This window comes from Bos mutus, chromosome 26 (assembly GCF_027580195.1).
Source record: "Bos mutus isolate GX-2022 chromosome 26, NWIPB_WYAK_1.1, whole genome shotgun sequence".
In the NCBI taxonomy this organism is placed as follows: domain Eukaryota; kingdom Metazoa; phylum Chordata; class Mammalia; order Artiodactyla; family Bovidae; genus Bos; species Bos mutus.
This window is the reverse complement of record NC_091642.1, coordinates 1,110,267-1,136,819: the sequence shown is the minus strand read 5'-3', so window position 1 is coordinate 1,136,819 and position 26,553 is coordinate 1,110,267. Positions and strand designations below refer to the sequence as shown.

The window sequence follows — 26,553 nt, the reverse complement described above, 5'->3', positions numbered from 1 at the left end:
CCAGGGAGAGCGGGCCTGGGAGGGCAGAGACCATGAGCGGGCCCAGCCTCCCTGGGGGCCCGCCAGCCCCACCCATCCGCACCGAGGACACTCACTCGTCTGCTCACCCCCTCTCAGCTCTCTGGACCGAGGTGTCCCTTGCAGTCTGAGATTTCATGTACGGACACCAAGGTGGCCCACGCAGGCCCACGGCCCAGCTGCACTGCGGTGCTCACCCGACCCCCCGAGGCCCACTGCTGGCACGGCCGGGGGAGCCCCCACACCCAGCGCCACATGGGGGCCTGGAGCTGAACGGGAGGTGGCCAGTGGGCAGCTCCGCTCCCGCCCGGCCTCTCTGCTCTGAGGAAGGCCAGCTTCCTCGTGCAGCCGGGTGGCCAAGATGACCCGGAAGACCCAGCAACAGAGCCCTGTCCACCCCCATGCCAGCGCGGGCTGGGCTCTCACCACTCACGGCTTCCATTCTGCCTCGGAAAACAAGGCCCTCTATCCTGGGAGACGATTTCTCCGAGGACTTGGAGCTTGGGGGAGGACGGGGTTTGTTCACAGGGTGCGGAGGTTCAGTTGGACCGGATGCAGAGAGCCCGGGGGTGACGGGCTGACGGCCACAAGACAGAAGGGAGGCGCTTAATGCCACTGAGCTGGCACTTAAACACGGCTCGGCGGCACCTTTTATGTGACGGGTAACTTACTGTCGGAAAAGACTGGAAGCAAAACCAGACACGACGTCCAGTCTTGCCCTCAGGACTGGATACAGCGAGTTTGGATAATCCATCTCCAGGCACTCTCCCCTAAAGGTGGAGCCGCCATGAGGTGAACAGCCACCTCGCCGGGGACAGACAGGTCACACGACACGCCAGCCCCTGTGCCTGCATCCATCGGGGGTGTGGGGGTGCGTCGGGGCGGCTGCCCTTCACACCCGCTGGGTTGAAGGTGGCTCCCAGCAGTCTCTAAGGCCAGTCTTCACTGGGCGTCCGGGCACGCCTGAGCCCTAGCACACCCTCTGAAACAAGGCCACGCGCAAACAGCGGCACACGCGGCCCTGCCTGCACATGGAAGCAGACTCCAAGGCCTCACCCCCTCTGCTGGCGGGGACACCGCCCCCGCCACGGGAAGAAGCGGAGGGACCAGAGCCCACGTTCCACACACACCCTGGCACCTGGCCCCACGGCCCAGGGACCCCTGGAGGCCTGACTGGGGGCCCAATTAGGAAGCAGGAAGCTCCCCTAGAATTACACAGTGACTTGCATCTGAGATAAAAGCCTGGCAGGACCCCACGCTTCCTCTAGTTACCCCACGGCAGCCCCGTCTCTGAGCCCTCCTGTCACCCCATGCCAGCCCCGTCTCTGGACCCTCCTGTCTCTCCACTGCACACAGACCCATCTCTGGGACCCGGCTTTTCAAAGCCAAGACCTGGCTGGAGGAGCCAGAATCCTGGGGTCGGCGGAGACTGCGGGCAGAAGGGCAGCCCGCTGTGCTCGTGAGGCGGGAGGACCATCGCCGGGCAGGGGTGCAGAGGGCCCAGCCTGGGGGTGGGGGGTGAGGACGGCACAGCGCCAGGCCCACCAGCCTCACCAGCCTCACCTCCCCTGGTCAGTCTTTGCCCTGAGGGTCCCCAATCTCCTTCCCAGGCCTGCTTTGGGAACACCTGGTTGATCCCGAAGCCATCCCTCCCAAACCTGGTCTTGGCTGACGTCTTACCTTCCCCCTAGTGGAGGAGGCAGCTTCCTCTAGGCTCCGCCTCCCACACCCCCATTCTCCGATGGGAGAGGCCAGGTGGCAGAGACTGTCCCAGGTGCCATCAAAGTCTGACACACTCACCAACCAAGAACCTCATCTTTTGGATCAACCATCTCTGCACAACCGACGGAAGGCCAGGTCCACCAGCTGGGTCCCGGCCCCAGAGACAGTAGCAGTCCTCGCCGCGTAACGCACGGAGCACTCCAGGGCCTCTGTGCCGAGGGGCTCATTTCTCTGGCTTACGATCCCCCCAGCCCATAACCTGAGGCAGCACTGGGTGTGACGTGGGGCCGGGGGGTGGGCAAGGGCATCGCGGTGCTGGCACGAGCCTCCTGGGCTGAGACACGGAGCCCCAGCCTCGGAGCCAAAAAGCAACTGTCCTTTCAGAAGTGACTCATTTACAACAGGCCGGTCAGGCAGAGTCCCGGGAGCTAATTCTAACCTTTGCAGAGGCTTGTTCAGCCTCTTGGAGTTATAATTACCCCCGATCTCCGGGCAGGATAAGGCTGCAATCAGGAGCTTGGATCCGGCCACGAGAACGGGCTCGAGCGGCCAGTGTGGGGCAGGGCCGCGTGGCCGCCACCTGGGTCCTGCCCCTGCCCGCCTGGAGGGATGGCCCAGCACAGGCCTGGCCTCTGGGCTCCAGACACAGGGAGCCGGCCCCCACAGAGCGGCTTCTCAAGCACGTTCCTCCTGGGCTCAAGCCTCTCTGCTGCTGCTGTAGAACGGGGCTCATGTGAAGGGCAAGTGGCCTCAGGGTCTCAGCCCCAGAAGAGCCCAGGGATGTGCCATCTGCACCCCCAGCTCCCGGCCAAGCTACAGGAACCCAGAGACCTGGGCCAGGAGAGCCTAGTGGTGGCGGGCTCAGGGGCAGCCCACCCGAGGCCCCTAGCATCGCTGGCCTGCCCTGCGGGAAGCATACCCACACGCTCCACCAGACCCAGGCGGCTGGCCTCGCCCACACGCGTCCAGGCCGGCCCCGCCCTCAGCCTTACCTTGCCGAAGCTGCCCTTCCCGATGGCACGCAGGATCTGGAAGTGGTCCAGGTTCACTGCAGAGAGAGCAGAGGGGTGCCAGGTGAGGGGGTGGCAAGACCGGTGCCCACCAGGCCCCCACGCTGCAGGGAGCCCCCACACTGCAAGGAGACCCCCAACACTGCAGGGAGCCCCTGACACTCTGGGGATTCCCCCACAATTCAGGGAGCCCCCCAACACTGCAAGGCGCCCCTGCAGGCACCCAGCAGTCCACCTCACCCTAAGAGGGGTCAGGTCAGCCATGGTGCTGCGGGGGGGCCTGAGCCAAGGCAGAGAGGGGGCCCCGGGGCCAGGCAGCACCTGCTCCTGGGCGCACTGTAGGGGGAGGCCAGGCCACGCTGCCCACAGACGGGACATGATCAGAGCACACGGCGTCCAGAGCAGCCCCCAGCAAGAGGCACCGCAAACCCACAAAGACCCTCAGTCACCCCTCCCGCAGCCTCGGGGGCTGTGCCCCGCAGGTGTGTCCGGACCAGCTCGAGGAGAGCTTGCAAGGGCCCCGGGATGGTAACAGAGCTGCCCACTGTCTAAGAGAGACCCCTCAAGGCCTCACTTCCGTGGACTTTCTCCATGGAGTCTGACAGAGAGCCCCTAGCCCCAGGGAGAGTCCAGTGTTTGTAACTGTCACGGCCTCCTGAGACACACTCTCCTGTGCACAGGCCCGTCCACGAGAAGCCCTTCCAAGCCTGCAGGCCGGCACCGGCCAGACCCGGGAACACTGCACAGCTCTCACGCCCCGCGAGGCAGGCGCGGGAGACCTGGTCCTCACAGGGACAGTGTCCCTCAGCCATCTCGGGACTGCCCTCTGACCCGGGCGCCCGCGGGACCTCGGGATCTAAGGAGGTCCCCGTGGGCAGCGGGGGAGAGGGTGGGGCGTCGGGGCACGGGGCGGGGCACCGAGCAGCTGGGGAATGGGTCTGCGGGGCTCAGGGCCCAGCCCCCCACCCGCCTGCCCAGTCCGCTCCTGGATCCGGCCAGTTGCCGCCTGAATACCCCCGGCTCCTTCCTCACTCGCCTGTGTGCCCGTGGTCAGCACAGCTTGGTTGCTTCTGCACAGAGCAGAGGACGGGGCCGCGTCCGTGTCCACTGCAGGAACCACCGCCGAGTCTATGGAGCATGTCCACTGTGCACGGGCCAGGCCGCCCAGACAGGGGTCCGGGGCAGACAGTGGTGCCTCCCTCCCTGGGCGCTGCGTGCCCTGCTGCCCACGGCCTCAGCAGAGCCCCGAGCACGGGTGCCTCTGAGTCATGAGCTGGCAAGGTGCTCAGAAAACAAATCGTCGCTTTTAGAGAAAACCACGAATCCCGGACTTTCGTGTTTCCCGCAGAAGAAAATGGGAATGAAGCTGCATTAAGGAAGAAGCCAGAAGCACAGGGCAGCCCCGTGCCTGCCCGTAAGGGGGCTCCTCGCAGGGCTGAGTGGGTGGGTCGGCAGAGACGTCAGAGGCCCCGAGCACCGAGCCAGGCCGTGGGGCAGGCCGAGCGCTCCGGGAGCTGGCCTGGCCCCCCTGGCCTGTGGTCTGCACCAGGCAGTCAGTAGTGCCAGCCTGTGGTTTTGACACAGCTCTCCCTGCTTCCTGAGACACCAGCAGGATGGCTGCAGATCCCAGACCACAGACCGCGTGGCGGACGATGAGGACAGCTGCCCATTAGAAGTGGGGGAAGGGAGCCTGGGTGTGGCTGCCAGGCGTCTCAGGAGCGCTGGGTCTGAGTTCCGGGGCAGGCCCAGTGCCTGGCAGGCGCACACGGCGTCAGACCAGAAGCCACGAGCAGGGATTGTCCCTGAAGGTGGTCCAAGGTGGGGCTGGCCTGGACCCCTCCAGGTGAGCCTCAAGCCCACCCACTGACCAGGGTCACTCTGAGCTCCAGTGACCGGGGCTCCGGGGACCCATGGACCACGGCTCCACCCTGACACCCATACCTGGTCTGCCCCTGCCCACCCACAGGGCCACCACACAGGTGGCTCCCACCCATCCCCAGACCCTGCCTCACAGCCCCCTGAGAACCTGAGACCCAGAGGCTGCTTTGGGCCCCTCCCGCACCCAGGCTGGCTTTGGCAACACAGCAGCCTCTGGACCCACTCTGGGCAGGACGGCACGCCCCGTGAGCCCCCCACCCCTGCCCGGTGCCAGGGTGAGGCTTTCAGCCCACCTCTGGCTCTCCTTCGGGCCTTCGATGACAGCGGAACTAAGGAGACCCCTGCCAGGGACCTGTCACAATAGAGGGGGTGGGTCTGCGACAGCGAGGCTGCAATCCGGAGGATGCAGTGAGAGCCGCATCGCTCACACCAGGTCACGGAGGGCACCCTGAAAACGCAGGTCAAGTCCCCCAGCGCTGAACCAACCAGAGGAGGGGGTTGGGGCTGCCGGACCCCTGAGGCCAACAGAGGAACGTGTATGTGCACAGAGGCGGGGGTCCCAGGGCAGAGAGGAGGTGGGGCACACCGTGTCCACTTTCCTCCCGACTTTCCGGCCACTGCTGGGCAGGGCCCTGCGGCCCAGGGAGGCACTGAGGGCCCCGGTGCCAAGGAGCAGAGGAACAAGGCTCCAGGGGGAGGGGCGTCGCCGGGACGCTCAGCACACTTGTCCCTGCGTCCGACACCTCCCGGCTCACAGCGCCGTAAGAGGCCCCAGCAGTCCTGTCTGACCTTGACCCATCTCTGCCGGGAACCTGAGTCCTGCACGTGTCTGCTAGGGCCCGCAAGGACACCAGGGGGCCCCGCGGCCACACGGGCACAGACTCCTCTTGAGGTGGATAAATATTTTAAAACAAGGGTTTTGAGAACACTTATTCTTCAAGGAGGGCTTTCATGTGCTGAGCTGGCCATCGGAAGCACAGCGGCTGCTATGAAAATAGGCCATTTTGACCCAGCCAACTAAGCATAAGAGGAAGGAGGTTTTGATTCTGTTCCACAAGGGTCCTGGTGCCAACGGCTCCCAGCAGCACCCACGGCCTCGCAGGGACCCACAGCATCCTCTCCGCGGGCCCTGCTTGGGCCACCATCACCGCCTGAGCCCCGGGGTCATGGGCCACTTTCCTTATTACCGTCTCAGCACTAAAGCCCAGGGGCCCAGACAGAGCTCTGTTCCCCGCGGGGTCCTCAGCCACGTTCCCAGATGGGGTGTTTCTCGTCTGAGGTCTTCCCCAGGAGACCACCATCCCCAGGAAAACGCAAGGAGCTCCTTTCTGGAAGCGGGGTCGACGCTCCGACAACCCTGTGTCCAGGGAGACTTATTACTGTCCCTGTACCACCCGGACACAGGGGGCCTGGCCCTGTCGCCCTCAGCCTGCACCGTCGGTCCCGCTGGTGGCCAGGAGGGGAAGGCTTCGGGCAGACGAGGATAGGGAGGAGAGGGGCAGCGGCCCCCCAAATACCCAGCGAAGCAGCAGAGAAAGTCAAAAGCTGCCTCTTGGGCAGGAACCACCAGACCTGAAGCAAGAAGGCCAGTAACGTCTGAACACTTTTTCCCTACAATAAAGCCATTAGCGCTTCGTGCACGCCTGGCCCAGCTTTCTTTTCCACACGAGAATGGGACGCCCTGGCACCGACCACTGTCAGGGTTCAGCACCCGGGTCAGCACCCACCCCCATGGGGCCGAGGCCCCTCCTGACAAGCCATGGATGGAGCACGCAGGGTTCCCTCAGATTCCAGGTGCAGACCGCACTGCTCCCACAGGCTGGGGCTTTTCTTAAAACAGACAAAGCTGCCTCCAGCGAGGAAAGCAAGGCAGAGTAAAAATAGACGGCTGAGTCGTGAGTCACCACCATGGCTACCAGCAAGGATGCGGGAGCCCGGGGGTGGACACTCCCCAAAGGCCTGGAGGGGCAGCCCGGCTCACGACCCCTGCCCCCGCGTCCTGCCTCCCGTGGTCCAAGACAGCGTAGCAGCTGCGTCCGGGGGGCAGGCCCGGAATCCAGGCCAGCCCACCTCCCCTGGGCACCTAGGCCCTCAGAGCATTCTTGGCCTCGAGAGAACCCACCCCAAAGCGGGGATCACGTGGGAAGGGTGGTCACAAACCACATGTCACGTGTCGTGGACATTCATGCCCAAGGTGACTGAGCTGACCCAGAAAACCCGTCAGAGAAAATCATCCAACGCTTCCGAGGCCCGCAGACCTGTGTGGCCACAGAGTGGTTCCCGTCTGGCCACACACCCGGGCCCAGGCCTACCCCACCGCCTGGGGTGCCCACCTTGCCTCCCAGGGCACCCGGCCAGCCTCCCGGGTCACCCACCCCGCCTCCTGGGACGCCCGGCCAGCTTCCCAGGACACACACTCTGCCTCCCGGGGCGCCCACCTTGCCTACCGGGGCGCCCACCCTGCCTGCCGGGGTGCCCGGCCAGCCTCCCAGGGTGCCCACCCCACCTCCTGGGGTGCCCAGCCAGCCCTCCTGTGATGGACACAGGCACACGCAGGGGCCTGGTCAGCAGACTGGCGCCTCACAGACATGCCGAGGCCCTGACCTGCTCATCACCGCTCGTCCACCCCGCTGAAGGTCTGCGGGGACCGAGACACAGGGGCCAGGAGCAGGCCGTCCGCGGGGCCCCACGGTCAACATCATGTTTACTTCTCAGAGCAACAGGGTGTGGGGCGGGCATTCCTGAGCATCTCTGAGGGACCCAGGACGAGAAGGATTCGGTTCTCCGCTGCCCGCCCCACTTAGCAGGAGGCCCTGTGACCAGGGGCTTCCTTGGGCCCTGAGGATGTTCGGAGACCCCTGGACGAGAAGGTGAAGGGCGAAGAACGGAATCGTGTGCGCTCTGGCCGGCACACCAGGTTCCCGAGAAGCGGGGAGGGCACCCTCAGGCCGCTCCTGGGCACCGGGCGACCGCCAAGCACTGCATGCACCGCCCACCAGAGGGGGAGGACCCGTCAGGCAGCCCCATCCCCTCCACTGTCCTGCCCCGGGAGGCACGGGCAGGCCCCTGGACGGGGGACAGGCCTCCTCTGAGCCCGAGCACCCCTCCCGCAGCCCCCGGGCCCTGGCTCTGCCCCTTGTCGGGGTGGGGGCCATCTTCCCGGCAACCCCCACACCAAGGCCAGCACATCCGTCCATCTGAGACACTCCTGCACCCAAGGGGCCGGCCCACCTGCACCCTCAGGCCCTTCTCCCGGAAGCCCCTGCAGGCCCCTCGGAGCACTCATTGCCCACTCTGGGCCTCAGTGTCCACCCATGGCCCCCAGCCCGTCTGGTGGGGGTGGGGCACCCAGAGCCCCGTGCCTTCCCCCACTGCGCCTCTCCCGCCAGCCTGGCGCCCAGCCGGAAGGCAGGGGCATGCCCTCACCCCGTCCCTCTGAGAGACAGACACGCTAGGATGTGGCAGCTGCCAGGAGGCAGAGTGCAGGCCTCTGGGGGCCCAGGTTCCGGAATAGTCTGCGCCTGGGGTCCGGGGGCGGGGGGCCGCATGGCTGGCTGGGGACCAGCAGGTGGCCGAGGCCACACTGCCCACCCAGGGCCTCGGGGACCCTTGCAGAGGCCCCCCTCTTTATCCTGGCTCCCATCCCATTCCAGAGTCTGAAGCGCGTTCCAGCGCCTGACAGCAGCGTCTCCAGAGCCCCGGAACTGTCATGAATTAGTGATTAAGCCGACAGTTGGATCGATACAGTGTCTCCACCGCTGGGCCCAGCTCCTCGGGGCCACAGGGAGGTCGCCTGGGGCGGACAGGCTCTCCACTTGTCGAGACTGGGCAGCTGTGCCACCCCCGGGCCACCCAGGGGGTCCTGCAGCCCAAGGCCCATCTCTGGCTGCCTCCATCAGCTGGGTTCACCTGGTGCCCGGTTCACCTGGGCACCTAGGACAGGACTCCGGGCCCCCTCACCAGCCATGAAAGCTGCCCAGGGCCCGAAGACCAGACGTGCAGACAGACGGGAGAGCACCAAGGCCCCGGGTTCTGGGAGGGGCGCCCTGGCTTAGCTGGGGGTGGGGGCAGGGGAGGGGAGGAGGAGCCCAAACAGAACCCCGAGCCCCAAGGCAGGTCTGCCCAGCACAGAACTCCAACCCTGTCCTGACACGACCCCGCCCCGCCTTCTGGGCACCCCGCCCTCCTCAGCACGGTGGGAGACCCCAGCACACGTGAGTGGATTCTGGGGAGTGTGCCTCCTGCGTGCTGAGGGCCAATTCTGGCAGTACAGCATTGGGTCCTCTAGGAAGAGAATCTGGGCCAGGGCGCAGACCGCTGGGAGAGGGTCAGAGCCAGGCACCATGGGAACAGGCAGCCCCCCAGGCCTGCATCCGCACCAGCCCAGCCCCGACCCCTGAGAGCGGGCCTGGCGGGACATGTGATTAGAGCAGGACCTGCACCCCGGGCGGCACGGCAGGCCCTGGGCTGCGTGCAGGGAGCCGGCCCCTGGACGGAAAAGGAGACGGTCCTGACGGCTGGGGACACGGGAAGGGCCTGGCAAGAGATTGAGGCCCGCACGTGGCGAGATGCCGGTCTCGGCTCAGGGGCTGGAAAACGCTCATCTGCCCACATCTTTCCATCTGCAGCCTCGGGCTCCCGGCCGAGGCCCTGCCGCCTTCCCCACGGAGGACAGGTGGACCGAGGGCTGGAACTGAAACGAGGGGCAGCGAGGCCCCAGGTGCCTCCGAGCAGCAGTGCCGGGAACATGGACACAGGCCTATGGCTCTGCCGCGGGGCTCACCGCCCAGCCTCTGTCCTCCAGGTCCACGTGCCAGAATGGGCTTCCTTCTTGGGGCCGAGGGATACTCCAGGGCATGGAGAGCCCACGGCCTATCTCTGCACCCGGGGGACACCAGGCTGCCTCCACGTCTCCTCGACGTGGACAAGGGCTGCAGGGTCCTCTCTGAGGCCTGCTCTCAGCCCTTTGGATGAACACTCGGAAGTGGAACTGCTGGATTGAACGGCGATTCAGTCTTTTTTAGGAACCGTTACACTGTCCCCCGGGCTTCCTGGGTGGCTCAGCAGTGAAGAATCTGCCTGCGATGCAGAAGGCACAGAAGATGCCACGGGATTGATCCCTGGATCAGGAAGATCCCCTGGAGGAGGGCATGGCAACCCACTCCAGTGTTCTTGCCTGGAGAATGCCATGGACAGAGGAGCCTGATGGGCTACAATCCAAGGGGTCACAAAGAGACGGACACGGACTGAGTGCGCGCGTGCACACACACACACACACACACACACACACACCGTCCCCCACACCCTCACCAGCACTTACTCTTTTCTGGATTTTCGGAGCCGGGGCGCTCCAGGGGATCCGTGAGCAATCGAGTGCCCAGGGTGCCAGGGTGGGGGTGCCACAGGCTGCCTGCCCAGGAAGGTGTGTATGTGCACATGTGTGTGTCTGCATTGTGTTTGCATGCTTATACACACATGCGTGTGTGGTTGTGTGTGCAGAAACCCACCTGTGCCCTCAGCCACTCGAGCCCAGGTCCCCAAGGCCCCCATCCCAGGACCTCGGGCTGTGCCACTCATATCGCACTAAACTGCATCTCTGTGGGTGGGAGCCCAGCCTTACCCCACCTGGGTGCCTCCCCTGCAGCTCCCCAGATGCCCAGGCCAGCTGGTAGCACATGTGTTTCCCATCGGGGCTGGGATGTAACTGGCCTCCCGGGGGATGCACACAGGCCACTCCTCAGTGTGGGGGGTCAGGCCAGCTGGGAGCGCAGTCCTGCACATGCTCTCCGTCGGGGCAGGGATGTAACCGGCCTCCCGGAGGACACACATGGGCCGCCCCTCAGTGGGGGTGTCGGGCTCACACCTGCCTGACCAGATCCCTCAGCACCAGGCAGCCGGTTAACCGTCGTCCCCACCCCACAGAGGCCTCGGAAGTTGCCATGGTTCCGCTTCTGGACGAGGTCGGGGCGCACGGTCACAAGGCTCAGAGCCAGGCACATCACCACACTTTCGAGTCTGATTCAGGGAGGAAGTGTGGGCAGGCCCTGGTGCCAGGAGGAGAAGGTTGCAGGTCGTGGCGGGGGCCCCTGACGAAGAGGCCCCCCAGCCCACACACCAGCGGGCCCCCACGCGCTGAGCTGGAGAGAGACACCCTGAAGGCCCACCTGAGAGGGAACGGCCAGCCAGGCTCAGGACAATGCAGGGGACAGGGCAGCTTCCGGGCGGGCAGAAGCGCACCAAAAGCTGCAACTCATTCAGTTGAACACGGTAGAGTTTATGTGGAGTTCATCTCGGTTAACACATCGGTGTCATTGAACACGAGACTCGCGACGGCACAGGATCTGCGCAGGACAGGCCCGCGTTGCCTATTCAGGGCAATCGCCCTGGGGGGGTTGGGGCAGGACAGTCCTCAACCCCATTCTCTCTCGATGGAAGGATAAGTAAGTCACGTGTAGAGCTAGAGCAGCTTGTCCTGACATTAGACGATACAAAATTCATAAAAACCCCAGCCTCATCCATCAAGTCTGCATTTTATTTATATCCAGCCTCGTTTCAGAAAAGGATTGGAGGCAGTGACCCATTTCCTTGGCCCAGCACTGCCGCCCGGCAGACACGGGAGCCGACCCTCCAGCAGCCCAGGCCGGCCCCTCCTCGGTCCAGCTGTCTGGGGACTCAGCTCCCATCACAGGTGCCGGGCCTGGCCCATTGGACAGAAGTGGGGCTTCTGGGCACAGAGCAGGGGTGGGACAGAAGGCTGGGGAGTGGACAGTCCCCACACACTGGAGCCCAAGGCTGCAGCCAGGACGTTGGAACCGAGATGGGGGACGAGCTGGTCAATGCAATGTGCCCCACGCCTGGCCTGCCCATCTCTCAGGCCATCTGCTCCTCACCGAAGGCCTTTGAGGTCAGAGCCCCCCGTCTAGCCTGCCGCCGACTGAGCCAGGGCCACGTGGGCCTGCGGTCCCAGCTGGCTCTGCGTCCTCCCCAGGCCTGCTGGCCGTCCCGCGCTGACAGCTCACACCCTCAGCGTCCACTCGGTGATGACCGCTAACGTCCACCTCGCTGAGGCCCCCTCTTCTCCAGGGCCATGCTCTTCCTCAAACATTTTCAATCAGTGTGTCGAGTTCTTTGGATTCGGTGAGTCTGATGTCAGTTTGGAGAAAGCTGGCATCCTTCCCATACTCATACCCTTCCCTTATTTAGGGCCACATTTCTCCACACAAACGCTGCACAGCTGTCGGACGACGTATTTACAAGCTTTTCTGAGGCATAACTGACACACAGCAAATGAAACCCTGAGATGCAAGACTGATCACTGTGAACGCACATGTGCACACACCCGGGAACTGCACCACAGGCAGGAGCAGCTGGTCACAGGTCCCCGTCAGGGCAGCAAGGTCCACCTCCGAGGGGGAGTGTGCTTGCCATACATTTATCCCCAGCATTCAGAACATGTGAAGAGCTCCCACAGATCAACAAGAAAAAGATGACAACAACAGAAAACGAACGAAAGTCTTGAATAGGCACCTCATGAAAGAGGATGTCCTAACGCCCAGCCCAACCAACAGGAAACGGAGCTCCATGCTTTAGCCAGCAGGGATGCAGAAACAAACCGCGGTGGGGCTCCACCCACCCACCAGAGCCTGAAACTACAAGAGGCCGCCAAAACGGAGGCTGGCCAGGCTGTGCCCAGCACCGCTGGCGGCGCTGCGACTGCACAATACTCCAAAACCGTTGGTCAGTAGCTGGAAAAGTTGAGTGGATAAGATTCTACAGCCCCCAAACCAAAATCAATTGAGTTTTTTAAAAAAGAAACCAACACAACACTGTAAAGCAATTACCCTCCAATTAAAAATTTAAAAAATTAAATAAAAAGATCCTACGGCCCAGCCAATCGTCACCCAGAAACGCACACCTCTGTTCACCAATAGACATGCACAAGGAATCCAGAAGAGTCACAGACTGGAGAGTACCCAGATGCCCAACATCAGCAGAAAGGATCAACGACGCTGATCTTTTCGCACAAAGAGTTCCAGACAGAAGGGAAAGAACGGACTGCGGCAGCAGCCAGCACCTCAGCCGGGCCTCACAGGGGCGCCTGCTGAGAGAAAGCAGCCAGACACGGGCGAGCACGAGCTTTACAGGAGCTTCTCCTTTGTCTTTTAATTTATCTATTTTTAGTCGTAGGATAATTGTTTTACAATATTGTGTTGGCTCCTGCCATACATAAGCGTGAATCAGCCATAGGTATACATATGTCCCCTCCCTCTTGAACCTCCCTCCCACCTTTTCTGTTTTAGAAAAATACGTATGTTCCAGTTACTAGATGCAGAATCTACAAATGTCTATTGTGTTCACCGTAATTGTGATCTTTGATTCCCTTGCCAACTTGTGTCTCCTTGACCTAAAAATGATAGAAATATCCTGAAATCTCCCACTGCAACGTTGGGCTTATTGATTCTTCTCAGCAGGTCCTTCATATATTTGGGGGCTACTTTGTCAAGGACACACAAGTTTAAAAGCAAAATACATCAGATGTTTAGGAGGCAGCTGATGGATGCAAGAGGGAAATTCATAGCTCTAAGTGCATGTGTGGTAAGTCACTTAGTCGTGTCCAACTCTGCAATCCCATGGACGGCAGCCCACCAGGATCCTCGGTCCATGGGATTCTCCAGGCAAGAACACTGGAATGGGTTGCCATTTACTCCTCCAGGAGAAGCTCTAAGTTCTTAAATCAGAAAACAGGGCATCTGTGACTGATTCATGTTGATGTATGGCAGAAACCAATGCAATACTGAAAAGCAATTATCCTTCAATCAAAAATAAATAAATTTAAAACAAAACAAGAAGACAACAAAAGAAGAAGAAAGGATATAAAATAAAGGGAAAAACTAGTAAAGAATGGAGATGAGTTAAATAGAGACAAACAATTCAGGAACTGCAACAGAGCCAAGAGCTGCTGGAGATGAGTTAAATGGAGACAAACAATTCAGGAACTGCGACAAAGCCAAGAGCTGCTTTTAGAAGGTTCATAAACCCATGAAACCTCTGGAAGAGTAAATCTTTTAAAAAGAGAGAAAACACAAATATTAAAGATTTTAGAAAGAGGATGTTATTATAGATCCTACAGGCATTTAAAAGATAGTGTACAAAGATCATGAACAACTTTATGTCATCAAATTACACCATGTAGATGAAATGAGAAAATTTCTTGAAATACATAATTTACCAGACTAACACAAAAATAAACACAATCTGAACAGCCTTATATCTGTTTTTTAAAATAATACATTCACAGTTGAAAATCATCATGTGAAAAGAAGAACTCCAGCCCAGTGACTTTAGCAGTGAAGTCCACCAAATTCTTAGGAAAGAAATAACATCCACAATCTTACACAACCTAATTCAGAAAACAGAGAAAATGAGCACTTCTTAACTCTTTCCATGAGACCAGTATTTTTCTGATATCAAAACCTGATAAAGACATTACAAGAAAAAAAAATTAAAGACCAATATTCTTCATGAGCATAGATATAAAATTCCTTAATAAAACAACAGCAAGTTAGCAGCAATATAGAAAAACAGAAGCTATCACGACTGAGGTTTATGCCAGGAATGCAAGGTTGGTTTGACTTTGAAAATCCATTGCTTTGAGTCACACTGCCCTAAGAGAATAGAGAAGGAAACACGATCCCTCCACAGACGCAGAAAATGCAGTTTCCTGTGAGTCAGTCATGGCTCAGTAAAGCTGTTAACATGCTTCATACAACAGCATTTGACACAGTCTACAGCCAGTCCTGATGAAGACACTCAGCAAGCTAGAACAGAGCAGAACTTCTCCACTGAGAGGACATCTGCAAAAGGTCAGCAGCTGAACCGCACAGAATGGCGACAAAGGGAACACCTTCCCCAGCTGGGGAGCAAGGCAAGGCTGGCCAGTCCCCACTTCTCTCAACACGGCCCCGCCCCAGCCAGCAACATGAGGAGTTTAAGGGAAATTGGAAAGGAAGAAGTCAAGGTGTGTTGATTCACAGGTGACATAGCTGTCTACCGAACAAGTCTTAGGGAATCTACAAACCCCTTCTAGGGCTATAACAGTAAGTGAATTAAAAGAGGCCACAGGTGCAAGGTCTACAAAAATGTATTAGATCCCTAACACATAGTAACGAACCACTGAGATCTTTTTAAATTGCACTAACAATAGCAGCAAAAGCATCAAATACACAGAAATATATCTGAAGAAAAATGTGCAGCACTCACACATACAACGCAATGAATCACTGTTGAGAGGAATTACAGGAGCTAAATCAGCGGACGGGGGCCCTTTGCCCCAGGGTGGGAGCGGTGAACAGTGTGAAGGGATCCCTGCTCCCCAGGTTTACCCGTAGAATCAGTGCAATTTCAGTCCAAACCCTAGCAGGCTTTTAAAATAGAAACTAGTAGGCAAGTACTGAGATTTATCTGGAAATATAAATAATCTAGCAAAGCCAATATAGTTCGTTAAAAAAACAGCACGTTTAGAGGACTCACTGGATCTGGTTTGAAGACTGTGGAGCTCGTGTGAGGACAGACGGACAGGCTGCTCAGAAACAGCTGGCACCACCCATGCCAACCGGCCTTTGACCAAAGCGCTAATGCAGGCCTAGGCGCAACATCTGCCTTTCAGCAAAGGGACCCAGAGCCGCCAAACCGCCATCAGGAAAAACACGGACTTTAATGTGCCTTGTGAAACGCCCCCAAATAATTCTAGATGGACTCCAGACGTAGACACAAATGTTCCAAGTACAAAACTTCCAGGAAAAAATATAGGGTAATATTTGTGCAACCTAAAGACAGGCAAAGATTTCTTAGATGTAATGCCCAAAACACCAACCATGAAAGAAAAAAAATGGATAACTTTGGCTTCGTTGAGATTTAAAATGTGTGCTCTTTAAAAGCCACCACGAGGCAAATGAAAAGTCAAACCTAGGAGATGTATTTGCAACACGTTTCCAGCCAAGGATGTGTAACCAGATTATATAAAGAACACTAGGAGACCACTAATAAAATGGCAAACACACAACTTAAAAGGAGGCGAAGACGTGGACAGATGTCCGCGTCCACGTCCTCCTCACAGAGGGGCGCGTACAAAAGTTCAACGAGCCAGGAAAGGACGCGCAACGTTGTTGGACACCAGGCGCCGTAAACTACCCCCAACAGGACAGCACCGCCTCCCACCGGGACAGCCAGTACGCACCGACATGGCAGGGGCCACCCGGACGTGGACAGCCAACCCCACACGCTCTGCTGGGAACGGAGCCCCGTGGGTCGTGTGGAAAACTCCCCACACGTCCTCACCAGGTAAAATGTGCGCTGGCTGAGCCACCATGCGATCCCGTTCCTCGATATCTGCCCAAAAGAAACCAAGCAGATGTCTGCACGGGGACGCTCTCTGCAACCTCATTCCTAACAGCCGCATCCTGGAAACGATCCAAGAGCCCACGTGCAGAAGACTGGATAAGGAAATCGAGCTATATCCGTACAATATAGAACAGCACTCAGCAATTTTCTTTTAAAAAAAGAACAAACTACCCATACAGAACAAGATGGATGAGTCCCTCAAATCCCACACTGAATGGAAGGAGCCAGATTCAGAAGCGCACGTCGGGTATGACTCTGATTATGTAAGTTCAAGGGCAGGCAAAACTAATCTGTCGTGACAGAAAGAGCACCCGCGTGTGCCTCGGGGGTGGCGGGGGCCGCCTGGAGCAGAGCGGGGGTTGGGGGGAAAGGCCTCCGAACAGTGCAAAGGCTGAATCTGGACGGGGAGTGGTGGGTCTTGGTGACTCGGACTCAAAACCCATCGGCTGTGCCCTTCGGCTCTGCGCATTTTCCTGTAATTAGAGCTCAGTGAAAACATACGAATACATATTATGAATATTTTGTAGAGGGGAGTTTTAGGTACCCAACCTACTATATTGTAGGAAAGAGTCCTTCACAGTCAGAGAACAGGAGACGGGATCAGAGAGGCTGAGTGACTCGCCCACGGTCACAGGGCACCAAGCAGGACAGGTCAGAGCCCAAGCCTCAGGACGAGGGGCTGGTCCACCGTGGGGCTGGGGGGGTGGCCCTGGGGGACAGGGGTACTGGGGGGAGCTCAGCCGGCAGGAAGGGGCTCCCGGAGCACAGACACCATGGGAGCTCACGTCACATGAGCAGCCAGCCCGGGTCCCTGGGGGTGGGGAGGGGAGCCGGGGGCACAAGCCAAGAGCAGCTGCAGTTGCTATGTCTGCCACTCACCGATGCGCCGTGGCAGAGGGCAGCCAGGGCAGGGGCTGGCGAATGCCCCCCACGCCTACTGCCTTGGGATCATCTCAGCTGGACGTCTGGCCCATGTGGGGGTGGGTTCGTTCTGAGACCGTTCCGTCAAGGCGACCAGGGCGACCCCAAAGCGCAGCGCTCAGCCTCTGCACCTGCCCCGCCCCCCAGGGCAGACCCTCCGCCCTCCCCACCCACGCCGTCCCGGAGCCTGTGCCCCAGAAGGTCATACAGTTGGGACCTTCCAGCCCAGCCCCAGGCTTCCTGACGCCCTTCCCCCACTGAGGCTTCTCTGGCTAGTGACACGCGTGTCTGGGCTCCGTTTGGACAGAGTGAGCCAGCTGGATCGGGGGCTCAACCCCGCTTTAGGAGCAGCGTGCTGGGGACAGGGACTGGTGTCCTTTTGGGGGTCCCTCGAAACCTGAACAAAATGGGAGAACTTGGCACACGCATAACTCACTTTTATTCTGGAGCCCCGTGATGCACTCAGATCACACCTGTGTGTGCGTGCCCGTGGCTGCAGCTCCCCACATGTGTATCCCTGTGCGAAGACGTGCACTCAGGTGTGTGCCTGTGTGTATGTGTCAGTGGGTGCATGAGCCCGAGTGTGTGTGGTGAGTGTGCACGAGTATGTGTGCCTGCGTGCCCATGTGTAGTGAGTGTGCATGAGCACGTGTGCACCCGCGTGCCCGTGTGATGAATGTGAATGAGCATGTGTGTGCCCGTGTGTGTGGTGAGTGTGCATGAGCAAGCGCATGCATGTGTGCCCGTGTGTGTGCGTGAGCTCGTGTGCACCCGTGTGCCCATGTGTAGTGTGCATGAGCACGTGTGCACCCGCGTGCCCGTGTGTGGTGAGTGTGCATGAGCACACGTGTGCATGTGTGCCCATGTGTGAGTGTGCACGAGCATGTGTGCACCCACGTGCCCGTGTGTGGTGAGTGTGCGTGAGCATGTGTGTGCCCATGTGTGTGTGTGGTGTGCATGAGCACACGTGTGCGTGTGTGCCCGTGTGTGTGTGTGCATGAGCACGTGTGCACCTGTGTGCACATGTGTGCCCGCGTGTGTCTGGTGAGTGTACATGCACAGTGGCTGGATGGAGCGCCAGCCCCAGGGCTGACAGCCACGTCCTGCCTGGAACTGCTTCACTGGGATCCCGCAGGGGCTGAGCTGTGGGAAGACCCCGCTGAGCCCCGGGGCGGGAGTGTGGGGAGAAGCCTGTGGAGGTGAGCATGGGGCCTCGCAGCCGTTTATCACCGCCTGCCCCGCTGAGAGCCGCGCCCGCCCCCGCCTCCTGCCTGCCTGCTGGGCCCCTGGCTGGCTGATGGACTGGCTCATCCCCAGAGGCTCAGAGGCCGCTCCTGGAGCTGACAGCCGTGCGTCTGGCTCTGGCTCCCGAGTGTCGGCTCACAGATCAGAGCTGCCAGCCTCGGGGCTGCCCATCCACCTGGGAGCACCTGGCCTCGCCAAACGGGGGGAGGGGCACTCACCATCAGTTAACAGTATCCCACGGGTCACCTGACCCTTACCGAGAATCAGTTCGAACAGCTCTCAAACACACTGGTGTGGTCTGGTGGTGCTTTTCTGGGTCCGATCCCTGGGTCGGGAAGATCCCCTGGAGAAGGGAATGGCTGCCCACTCCAGTATCCTGGCCTGGAGAATTCCAGGGACTGTACAGTCCATGGGGTCGCAAAGAGCTGGACACAACTAAGCGACTTCCACTTTCACTTTCTGTGTTCATTAAAGGGCCTCACCCAGAGGGCAGCCTCCCATCAGCAGAGGAAGCGGTTTGCCCCCGAGCTTCTGGTGGATCCAGGTTGGGGCGACAGTGGTACCCCTGATGGGACTCAGTGAGAAGCCTCCTCTGCAGCACCAGCCGGGCCCTCTGCCCCGAAGGGCAGCTTGTGAGTGAGCGAGCGAGTGTGCGAGTCAACGAGTGAGGCAGTGAGTGAGAGAGTGAGTGACAAGTGAGGGAGTGAAACACGAATCTCAAGCTGCCGCCCCCCCACCCCGGACAGCAGGGCTCTTCCCTCCCAGGTGGATTCCCTGACCAGCCACTGGGCTTCGGGGACTTATTTAAGATCTGTGGGATTCTGGGGCCACAAAGGGGATCCCACCGTTTGTAAGATGAAGCATTTAGGCTGGAGTCCAGGAGCAGGCTGCACGGGTCTGCAACCCCGAGGGGCCTTTGCATAGGATGGGGCAGGAGTGGTCAGGGCACTCAGGCAGAGCAGAGCAGAGCTCCCCAGGCCCCCGGAGCAGGGCAGACGCAGGAAGCGGCTTCTGCCTGTGGGTTAAGACCCCACGGGCCCAGAGCTGGGTCCCCCAAGACAGTTGGTCCATGGCTGGGTGTGGTCACCTGGGGATGTGACGCTGACCAGGCTGGGACTCAATGGCAGGATGCCCCTAGGGGCAGGGGGCCTGGTGCGCCAGGCGGGGGCCCTGCATGCCTGGGGCCGGCTGATAGCCCGGGGCAGGCTCACCTCACCGGGCAGCTGGCGTCTCAGTCAAGAGCCGGTCCCATGCTGCGTTTGGATAAATAGAAGCCACGCAGCATTGTTCGGGAAAGTTGCTATTTTAAATTCCACCTCACAGTAAGTGCATGGTTTTATTTCAGTCCTTTTCTTAAAAAGAGATTTGCATACGCTCTGGATGGAAGCGGATATTTAAGATGAATAATCTGCACGGCTGCTTATTTTACAGACGAAAGGTGGCAAAGCATTTACCAGCCTGTGGGGCCACCCGAGGGACACTCACCCGAGGCAGGGGACCTTGTGGGGCCTGGCTATGAAGTGTCCCCTGCCCCTCGCCCAAATGAGCCCCCCCAGGCCTCGGGCCCCATCCCCGGCCTGCCAGCACGGGCCTGTCTGCAAAATAAACCTGGGCAAATGCAGCCCAAGTGCTGGGCCAGGCAGGAAGGCTGGCAGACACCCCGGGGCAGAGCCTGGTGGGCACATGGGTCCTCCAGCTCCAGGGCCACTGCTGGCCAGGCCCGGGGCTGAGTCTCCTGCCCTGCCCTCCTCCGAGGGCATCCCAGCTGAGCAGCGGCAGCTGCAGCGGGGGGAGGCAAACCAGAGGGGACCCTGGAGGTCAGTCAGTCCCGGCCCCAGCCCTGAGGACACATGCAGAGTCCCGACGGGGGGGTCACGGCTCCTGGGACCAAGGACGGCAGGACCGTTCACACCTTGAAGGCTTCCGGGGGCACCGAGGGGGCCCAGCCCAGTGGACGTTGTCCTGGGTGTGGCCCCATGCCTGCCCAGCAGCCTTCGAGGGGCAGGGAGGCTCAGGCCTGCATGCCCACCATGCAGGGCCAGCCCCCACGGAGCCCACGGGGAAGGGGGCGAATGTTGGGCCATGAGCAGTCCACCCCCTGGGGCTGGTCACTGCCTGCCATGGTCTTGGAGCGTCTAGACTGCGTGCCAGGAGAAAGCAATGCAAAGCAGCCGCTTGGTCGGGACCTGAGCACGGGGGCGCCGACGGCCTGGGCGCCCCCAGAAGCAGCCAAGTCTGGACTCCTTGCACTCCCGGCTCCTGGGCCCATGTCCCCAACAACGTTACGTCCTGGCCACTGCACACTTGGTGCCCACGTGGCCACACGTGCCTCACCACACCCAGGACTCTAGGTCAGATGGACCTCCTGTGCCTTCTCCGGGGTCAGAACACCCTCCGACCACCCCTCCCCATACAGACACATCAGCCCCCAACCAGAATCTCCTGGGTCCTGTTTGGTCCCTGCCTTCCTGCCCCGCAGCTCTGCGAGAAGCAAAGATACTCTAACTCTGGTGGGGAGAGGGGAGCCGACAGGGAACTCCAGGCCCTGGTCCCCCCGGGGCTGCGGCCTCTCTGCGGATGGGCGTCAGTGAAGACAGAGCCAAGGGCACAGCAGGGACTCGTGAGGAGCCGACCGGAGCGGACATAGCAGCCCACCCCAGGCCTCATCCCGTCTCACCCAGACCTTCACCCCAGGTTCTGCAAACCAGGTTTTCGGTCACCAACTTCTCCAGCGCACAGAAAATTAGAAGGTGGATGTGCAATTAGAGAACAGCATAAATTCAGCAGCAAAATACGTTCAGGAAAGATGCAGGAAGGTGATTTTTATACAGTCACGAGACACCCGGAGCTGACGGGGTTGGGATTGGCTTCGGTGCCCAGGGTCCCGCAGACGTGCGCCTCCCCCGCCCGCCCAGCCCGGGGTGGGGTCAGCGCCCTCCCCTGAGCTGCTGCCCAGGAGTTGAAATGGGATCTGGTGCGCCGTCTAAGAATCACAGGAAGACACACGCCGCACATACAAGGACGCACAGGTCTGCTCCGGGGCTGGCTTCCCGGGTGACCGGCGTGGTTCAGGAGCCCCCACGGCACAGAGCAGCTGCCCCCGGGTCCCGGGCCACAGCCACGCTGCGAACACCCACGCCGCCAGCCCCCCTCCCACCTTCCCAGCTCAAGAGGCTGGATTATCATCCTGGAAAAGGGGTGGGTCTATTTTTGGCTAAACTGGATAGAATTAAGGAAAGATATTATTTTGAGATGGAACATGAGACTTCTGTTCTCTTTTATGCTCCAAAAATAAGAGTCAGAGAAGGGAGCTGAGCTGGGAGTCCACATCCTCGGGGGCGCTCAGGTCTGTGGTTTCCAGGACGAGAACCCACCTCGCTCCCAGAGGCAGGCACGGCGACCGCCACAGAGCTGGAGGCCAGCTCCACGCCATGCCCAGGCAGGGAGGCAGCAGGCTGGGGGTGCTGGGCAGCTCCCAGGCCTCTAACCTACAGGAAGGCGGGCAGCCTGCCTCTCCTGCGACCCTGCGGGTGTCATCGTGTGAGGAGACCGCGGGCCTGTAGAGTGGCCTCTGCTGGATGGAGGGCTGAGAACCTGGGTTACCTGCTGGCCTGCGGCCCTCAGACTCTGACGCGTGCGCACACACACACACACACACGCACACAGTAAACCCATGGAAGGGTTCTAGGACAAAGTGGGTGAATTTGTTCATAATTCTGGAGCAAGAGAGGTCTTTCCGAAAAGGAAGCAAACCCCAGAAGCCACAGAGCAAAGACTTGTCAGATGGACAAATTTAATCATATAGAAATCAGGAAACTTGTGTATAGAGAAAAAACACAAATTTTAAAAAAATCAAAATACTACAAAATCAGGAAAGGTATTTGTGATCAATATGACCAAACCAGGATTAATTTCCTTAAACAAACTGGTGCAAATGATTGAGTCAACCAGAGAACGTAGAGGCCCCGATGGGAAGGCACCACCCGGACACACGGGCGCACCCCCAGTGCCCATCATCACAACGCCCCCCACGTTCCACGGAGACACGCTGGACCTGCACCCAAGGCTGGGACTGTGGGGAGGCTGGTTCACCCTGAGCCTTACGGGGGGCCCTGTGAGCACCCAGCCCTTCCAGGGTCAGGAGCACTCGCTGCTGCTGTGACATCCACACAGACGAACTCGCGGAAATGCATCTCCACCTGCAAAACTGGGTCAACCCCAGACCACCCAGCTGTCCAGGAGGGGCACTGGGGACACCCCTCGGACACCACGGGAAGGCAGGGTGTGGTGGAGACGGTAAAACCAGACGGACACCATCAAGCTTCAGGAGAAGCATGGAATGAGTGCCCTGCACGTGCTGATCGGTTCACGTGAACCAGAACCTCCACGCCGGCAGCCCACGCGTAGAGCCCCTCACGCAAGTCTGACGCAGGCCCTCACGCTCCACCTTCTGTCCTCGGGCAATTTTAACGTCTGACCCTCCCACATGAATTATTTTTTTATGTCAATAAAAAAATGGACATGAAAGTCTGGGTTATTTTCTGCTTACACTTCTCTGTTTATTTTTTAAGTGCCTTTTAAATGAGATATAAAAGTCGCCCCACTGTCCCTACTCATCTCACCAGACACCCTACCATCTGCCAGCTCACATCTTCAGGGGCCTGGACCCGTGATCTTGATGCTCAAGGTGAATGGCTTTTTTTTTTTTTTTTTTTAAGAATAAAATGGTCTCACGCAGCCCAGGAATATGCTCCTGGGCACCGGTCTGGAAAGCACTGGAAACACCATCTTAGGAAATCAAAATCTTCCTCTGAGAAGATGACTCCCAGGACAGCATGACCTCTCCGGCGGGTTTGCCTCCACCCCACACCCGATCACACGGCTCCCGCGGGCCACTAGCGAGGAAAGCAGTCCTCACAGGTGGGGGCCCTGCAGGCTGGGCTCGGGAGCCACGGGATCCCGGAGCGTCACCTGGGGCTCCCCTGCACGTGGCCATCCCGGCCCAGCCGAGGAGGGGGTGCGGGAAGGGAGGGCGCCCATCCCCCGAGCCGTGGAGGGGCCGTGCCCTGAGGCCATGCCGCCCGCCGGGCACACACGGCACCCTGCAACCCGGCCTCGGGGGCGCCTGCAACTGCTGCACCGGGAGGGCTCCGCAGAACCACCCACCCCGCTGCCGAGAAAAGCGGACTCGCGCCACCCCCGTCCGGCCACGCGGCCCCCGCCCGGCGGAGCCGGGCACCAGCTGGGACCGCAAAGGCCCCCGTGTTACCTTCTGCAGGCGTCAGGATACGCCGCCCCCAAGCAGAGTCCACGCCGTGTGAGCCAGCTCCGCGGCGAAGGCGCCTGAGAACCCGAGCTGCTTATTTAGCGGAGGGCCACGGGCTCACGGTGGGGAGAACAGCTCCTGTCCTGGGGGCGCTCTGAAGCCCCGCCTCGAGAGAAACAAAGTCAGAGACCATCAGGCAGAAGCAGCCAAGGGTGCCGTGATCGCTAGCGACCTGTGATGAGACCAGGGGCCACCGGTGAGCTCTGACCACCGGCTGCCGGTCGGGATGGAGCTGAGCCGGCGGGAGGGGCATGGCTGCCCCTGCCTGTCCCCGGGGAAGGCGCAGCGTCCCCGTAGAGGGCAGGGGACCAGTAAGGGATCACGTGGCACATCCCCTTGCAGGCCCGGAGCTGCCTGCGAGGCTGAGGCTGAGGCGCTGGCCCTGCCCTGGGTCCTCCAGGTCCAGGTGCCCACGTCCTCTGCCCCCACCGGGGCCACTGCCCATGCGACACCTCGCTGAGCGGCAAACCGGGTACTGGCGCCCAGGGGAAAGGAGGGTGAGCCACGCGGGGTGGGGGGCGGGGCGGGCTGGGCCCTGCCACCCGTGCAGACCCTGAGACCACCCAGGCCTCTCCCATCCAGGCCAACAGCCCAAGCAAGGGCTGCAGCCCTGAGCCGTCCCTCCCCAAGACCAGGGGAACGTTCTCAGGCAACAGTGCCCCTCCCCTCAAGCGGCTTCTGTTCTAACAGGAGATGGCGAGCTCTGCGAAGTCGCTCAGACGCGTCCAATTCTGTGCAACCCTATGGACTGGCTCCCGCCAGGCTCCTCTGTCCATGGGATTCTCCAGGCAAGAAGACTGGAGTGGGTTGTCATGCCCTCCTCCAGGGGATCTTTCTGACCCAGGCATCAAACCCACATCTCCTTCATCGGCAGGAGCACCACCAGAGAAGCCCATAACCCAGGAGATCGATGATAAACAATTAGTTGATGGGGATAGCAAATAGAAAAGTAGTGAAAATGGCAAGATTTTAGACTTAAATATATTGACAATTACATTCAAGTAAATGGATGAACATTCCTTCTAAAAAGCAGGCATCTCCAGACTGGATTTAAAAAGCCAGAGTCAACCAAGTGCTATTTATAAAGAAACTGCTTCCTCCTTAAAGGTACAGAGGCAAGAGGTTAAGGGAGGAAACGGCTGCTCACAGACGAACCAATCAAAGAAACCAGGTGGCCACATTAACATCAAGGTAGACTTGGAGCCAAGGAACATCATCAGACGTGTCATAGGATAAAGGTTCAAGTCATCCAAAGAGACACAGCAGCACCAAACGCGTACGCAGCCTAAGCCAGACACACACACGGAGCAAAACCAGCAGAAGGGACGGAAGACACAGACTAGCCACAGGACTGGAGGCTTCTCGTTCCTCGTGGCGACTGACAGAAAGGGGGAGAAACCGTAAAACGCTGACGTGAGGTGTAAAGGAGAGACATCACTACAGCCTCTGAAGGAAAACAAGTACTTTACGCAAGGGGCGATTTCCACCCCTTGAAAGCGAGCACGAGGAGGAGCGGGAAGTCTGAATACGCCCTAGCTATCAAAGAAATCGAATTTGTCCTTAAAGCTTCCCCACAAAGAAAGCTCCAGGCTCAGCGGCTTCGCCGGTGACCTTTAGCAAAGGTTTAACGGAGAAGTGACAGCAAGGTCGCACAGACTTTACAGGAAACGGAGGAGGAGGGAATACCTCCAACCCACCTTATGAGGCTGGCGTGAACCTGCCAGAGACACCACAAGGAGGGAGACTCCCGGCCAATATTCCCCGTGAGTATAATGAAAATCATACGCCGCACGGGCGCTCGGTCCATCAGTCGTGGCCGACTCTCTGCGACCCCACGGACTGTAGCCCCCAGGCTCCTCTGTCCACAGGATTCTCCAGGCAGGAATACTGGAAGGGGTTGGCATTTCCAACTCCAGGGGATCTTCTCGACCCACGAATTGAACCTGAGTCTCCTGCAGCTCCTGCCCCCGCATTGGCAGGCGGATTTATTTTTTTACCACTGAGCCGCTCGGCTCGCCTCAAAATACCAGCAAATTGAATTCAGCAATATCTAAACACAAACCTAATAACGTGAGACTGATTCTTGTTCAAAAGTCACTCAGTGCAATTTACCTCGTTGGCAGAATAAAGGAGTTATCTCCACAGATACAAAAGGCATTTTGCAAAATCCAACAACCATTAATGACTTTAAAACAAAAACTCATCAGAGTACGAAGAGAAGGAAACTTCCTTGGTCTGATAAGTGGTCTTTGAAAAAGCTCAGCTGACATTGTACTTAACAGTGAAATAGTGGACGCTCTCCCTCTAAGATCACGAAAAAGACAAGGAAGCCAGCTCCCGGCTCCTCTAATCGACATTGTGCTAGATGTCTAGACAGTGTGAAAAGGCATAAAGTTGGTAAATCTGTCTTCGTTCACAAGCAACATAGAAAACCCTATGAAATCTACAGACAAGATATCAGAGTAGGTATGCTGCACAGGGCGATGGGATACAGTCAGGATGCAACAATTTATTTTTAGAAAACACAAAATAGGCCTGCAACCCCTGCACGGTGAAAACTATGAAGCCATGCTGACAGAAATTAAAGACCAGAATAAATGCGTGAAGTGCCACGTTCCTGGACTGGAAAACGCTAAATGTTAAGAAGTCTGTCCTTTTTTAAGTGATCAAGTTTCATGGAATCCCAACCAAAATCTTAGCTTACTTTAGGAGCTGATAAACTGATTCTAAAATTTACAGAGGAAGGCAAAGAATCTAGCATAGTCAAAACAATCTGGAAAAAGAACAAAGTTGGAGAGCAAACACATCTGCTTTCAGCCACATTGTAAAGCTACAATAATCAGCACGCTGTGGCATCGGCATAAAGACAGACAAAGAGATCAACGGAGCAGAAGAGAGCCAGGAAGAGGCCCATGAGTTCAAGTTCCAGAAAGATGCCAGGGAACACTCCTGGGGAAAGGATGATCATCTCAGCAAGCGGTGCTGGATCACACAGACATCAGACCGCAGAGGAGGAGGAGGGGAGAGAAGGAA

The 26,553-nt window shown here is 59.0% G+C and overlaps 1 protein-coding gene across 2 annotated transcripts in view; it reads right to left on the bottom strand.

Annotated features, from left to right (window-relative positions):
* The window catches only part of STK32C (serine/threonine kinase 32C), a 71,119-nt gene that overhangs the window by 30,866 nt on the left and 13,700 nt on the right, over window positions 1-26,553 (bottom strand). For both annotated transcript variants that reach the window (XM_070363581.1, XM_070363582.1), the window contains exon 2: window positions 2,733-2,788. In XM_070363581.1, coding sequence (XP_070219682.1) covers window positions 2,733-2,788 — 56 coding nt within the window. The remainder of the gene's footprint in view (window positions 1-2,732; window positions 2,789-26,553) is intronic.